Below are 3,696 nucleotides of genomic sequence, written 5' to 3'. Positions count from 1 at the left end.
TTTTGCTTAGTTTTAATGAAGAGAAACAGAAATACAGAAAGAAATAAAACAATTAATAGAAATAGACTGAGAAAAAATGATGAAAAAGATTTTAATGATATTTTCCAACAACAAAAAAAACAAAAACTGAATGTAAAATAAATCCTGGTTTCAGCTCCAGCACTGAGAGACTGAGGAAAGAGGATTAAAACTTTGAGTCTCTTGGTCAGGCATGGTGTGCTATGTCTGTAATCCTAGCACTCAGGAGGCTGAAGCAGAAGTGAGATCCTGTCCCAAAAAAACAAAAGAAAAAAAAATAATTAAGCCTCTGGGGGCCATGATAGATAGCTCACACCTGCCTATAATCCCAATATTTGGGAGGCAGGTTAATCACTGAGAGTTCAAGGCCAGCCTGGACTACATAGTGAGAACTTATGTCAAAAAAAAAAAAAAAAAAAAAAAAAGTTTCAGCCCAGCCTGGGCAACTTACCAACTGACTTGGTGAGACCCTGTGTCAAAATGTTAAAAATTTAAAAACTGGCACTGAAGCTTGGTAGAAAGGCCTTAGTTTCAACCCCAGTACTTGAAAAACAAAAGAAAAAGAAAAGGCAAGCAAGGAAGAGCAAGAGACAGATATGGACCTGTGAAACTACAGCTGGGGGTGATAGGTTCTGACCCTAGCAGGAATTGCTGAATTATTATGGTGGTCATCTAAAATGGATGAAGCCCTTAAAATAACAGTTTATCTTTCCTCAGACCACCTCCCTGTTTATTCTCCTACCCAGCCCAGGATACAATTGCCTTTCACCTTTCCCGCTGTCTCAGGGAAGGCCTCAATCAGTTTTCAGGTATATCTAAACATCTCCCTCAAACATCACTCTTGGCAAAAGGCCATAAAATCCTCAGCCTCCCTTTGTTCCCACTCAGACAATCCCTTATCTGTTTTCTTTTTCTTTTTTTGTGGAATCGGGGATTGAACTCAGGCCCCTGTGCTTGCCAGGGAAGCACTTATTCCACTGAGCCATCTCCCCAGCCAAGAATCCTGTATCTTCACCAGATTCTGTCTGTGTCATCAAAGATAATAAAGCCCCTTTCCTTTTTTCCTTCTGCCTGTTTCTCTGCTGCGAAGCCATGGAAAAATCTATTGGGGAGTTCAGGGAAACCTGGAGGAATTTTTCCTTCCTCAGAGTACAGTCACCTCTCCGGATACCTCCTGGAACTGACAGATCTCTTTGGCTCCGTCCCAAATTCTCCACCCCCAATTCCATCTACCTCCCTTCCCTGAAGCCAAAGGAGTCCCAGGTGGAATCAAGACTCTCACAAGCAAGTTAAACCAGTTCTCTCAGGCCTGGACATGCACTGCTAAGGAACAGACCTTGCTGAAGACTTGGCCTCAACTGTGGCCACAGCCAGTTACAGGGGTACAGGAGACCTAGGAAAGTAGACACCTAAGGGAAAATACACCAATAACCACTCCCAAATAAAGACAGACCCCATCAGGACCTTTACATACTGGGAATTTACCTGTAGGCAAAGCTGATGGTCCAGTCATCCCCTTTCCCTGGTCAGCAAGAGTGGCCAGTTCTGTCACAGAAGGCATCTACTACAAGTCCCAATGACTATTACTTATGGCTTCACTGAAACTGTCAGCTGTGCTTCTCACAGTTTCCAGTGTTCTGAAAGGTGTTTCCCAGCAACATCTCCCAGAGCCCAGCTCTCTGCTTCTCCCTCCAGGACTCAGAGGATCTGGGGAAAGGCTGCGTGTGGTTTTTCCTGTAGTGTGGGCAATGTGAATGGCTTCTTGCCTCAGTGTGGTTATAGATTGTAGGGAGCAACCAAGAGTAAAAAAGCTAAAAAGACTGGCTAGCTGTTAGGGAGCGGTATACCAAAGCTTTTACTTATTTCTAATCTTCAGCCAATCCATCTGTTCCTGACTGCTAGAAAGTCCTAACATGGATCTGTGAAATCTCAACAGATGACTCAGGTTGTTGGAAGCCCTGGGAATGTCTTACAGTTGTGCTCTGATTACAAAATACCTTCAGAGCCTTTATCAAAGAAGTTCAAAATTGGCCCAGAGATTTAGTGACTTGCCCCAAAACACAGGGGAAACAAACAAACAAACAAACACACACACACACACACACAAAAAAAAAAAAAAAAAAAAAACCTACCCACCGGCTAAAAACCAGAAGTGGAATTTAACTAGAATCAGCCTCAGGTCATCCAAGGTACACTTTCCTCCAACAAAACTCCATCTACTGACTGGAAATCCAATCATGACAACCCATTCCTCTCTCAGTAAAATGTGTCTGGCTTTATTTTCTTTTTTTGTGTGGGGGAGAGGGAGGTAATACCAGGGATTAAATTTAGTCTCTGACATGCTAAACAAGTGTTCTACCACTAACTATACCCTGGCTCCCACCTGATTTTGGTTTCTGGGGGGTTTTGTTTGTTTGAGACAGGGTCTTGCCAGGTAGGCCAGGCTGGCTTCAAACTCACAGTGAGCCTTCTGCATCAGCTTCCCAAGTGCTGGGATTACAGATGTGCACCACCACACCTGGCCCTGTTTTTGTTTAGGACGGGGGCTTTCAATATAGTTTAAACTGGTCTTGAATTCACTATAAACAGCTTGCCTGGCCAATGGTGAGAATATACATCTGAGATCACCTACATTGAAAATAGTGTTCAAATGTGCCCTACCATGGCTTATTAATGGGCCTCATTTCTCTGAGCACCTGCACTTCACTTGTGACAACTTCCTGTCTCTCCCTCTAATCCTTCTTTTGCCTTTTTTTCCTGATGTCTTCCAAAACTTTTTCCATGATGGGAGTCAACAAACCTACATGCTTCTGTTAAAAAGGTAAGTTAAGTTCCTTATTTCAGCCTTGGGGACCTCTGACCCAGCCCATGACATCAGTATTACAAGCATGCATCCCCACACCTGGCAACACACACACACACTTTTGAGATACTATGTGCCTATTAATATGTATATATGGCCTTGTGCTCTTGTTCTTTGCCACCACCGTGAAAGTTTGCTTTCTGCTCTGTGCTGCTCTGCATTGGACCCAGATGGAACAAAGACCTATTGATCCTCACCTATGGAGCTCTGGTTGCCCAACTGTGTAAGGATTATGAAAAAGATGAAGATATGAACAAATACTTAGATAAAATGGGATATGGCATTGGAACACGGCTGGTGGAAGACTTTTTGGCTCAGTCCAGTGTAAGAAGATGCCACAGTTATTCAGAAGTTACACATATAATTGCTGAGGTTGCTTTCAAGATGTATTTGGGAGTTACACCAAGTGTGACCTGTAACAATTCAAGCAGAAATGAATTTTCACTGATTCTAGACAAGAATCCTCTATCGGAATTTGTGGAAGAGCTCCCTGCTGGGCGGTCTTCTCTGTGCTACTGCAATTTACTCTGTGGAATTATCAGAGGGGCCCTGGAAATGGTTCATTTGGCTGCTGATGTCACATTCTTGCAAGACAAACTAAAAGGCGATAGTGTGACGGAAATAGGAATAACATTTTTAAAACAGCCAGAGGAGAAAAAGTACAGACGGAAAAAATAAAGGCTAACATACAAAATGTGCATGGTAGCTAGCTGAGGAGTGCATGGGATTAACTAACATGTATAGCTACAAAAATTTTGAATTAACAGCATGAGCTTTGAACAGTGTATAAATTAGCCAGAAATTTGAAATGCAGG

At 42.7% G+C, this 3,696-nt stretch overlaps 1 protein-coding gene across 1 annotated transcript; it reads left to right on the top strand.

Annotated features, from left to right (window-relative positions):
• Positions 1 to 3,061: 3,061 nt before the first annotated feature.
• Positions 3,062 to 3,690, top strand: LOC101582441 (trafficking protein particle complex subunit 3-like protein). The gene has a single exon (XM_004631914.2). It carries the CDS (start codon positions 3,131 to 3,133, stop codon positions 3,557 to 3,559), a length of 429 nt encoding a protein of 142 aa, XP_004631971.1. The 5' UTR covers positions 3,062 to 3,130; the 3' UTR covers positions 3,560 to 3,690.
• The last annotated feature ends 6 nt before the right edge of the window (positions 3,691 to 3,696 follow it).

This window comes from Octodon degus, unplaced genomic scaffold (genome assembly GCF_000260255.1).
Source record: "Octodon degus isolate 3935 unplaced genomic scaffold, OctDeg1.0 scaffold00045, whole genome shotgun sequence".
NCBI classification, from domain to species: Eukaryota; Metazoa; Chordata; class Mammalia; order Rodentia; family Octodontidae; genus Octodon; species Octodon degus.
This window is presented reverse-complemented; position numbering and strand designations above follow the sequence as displayed.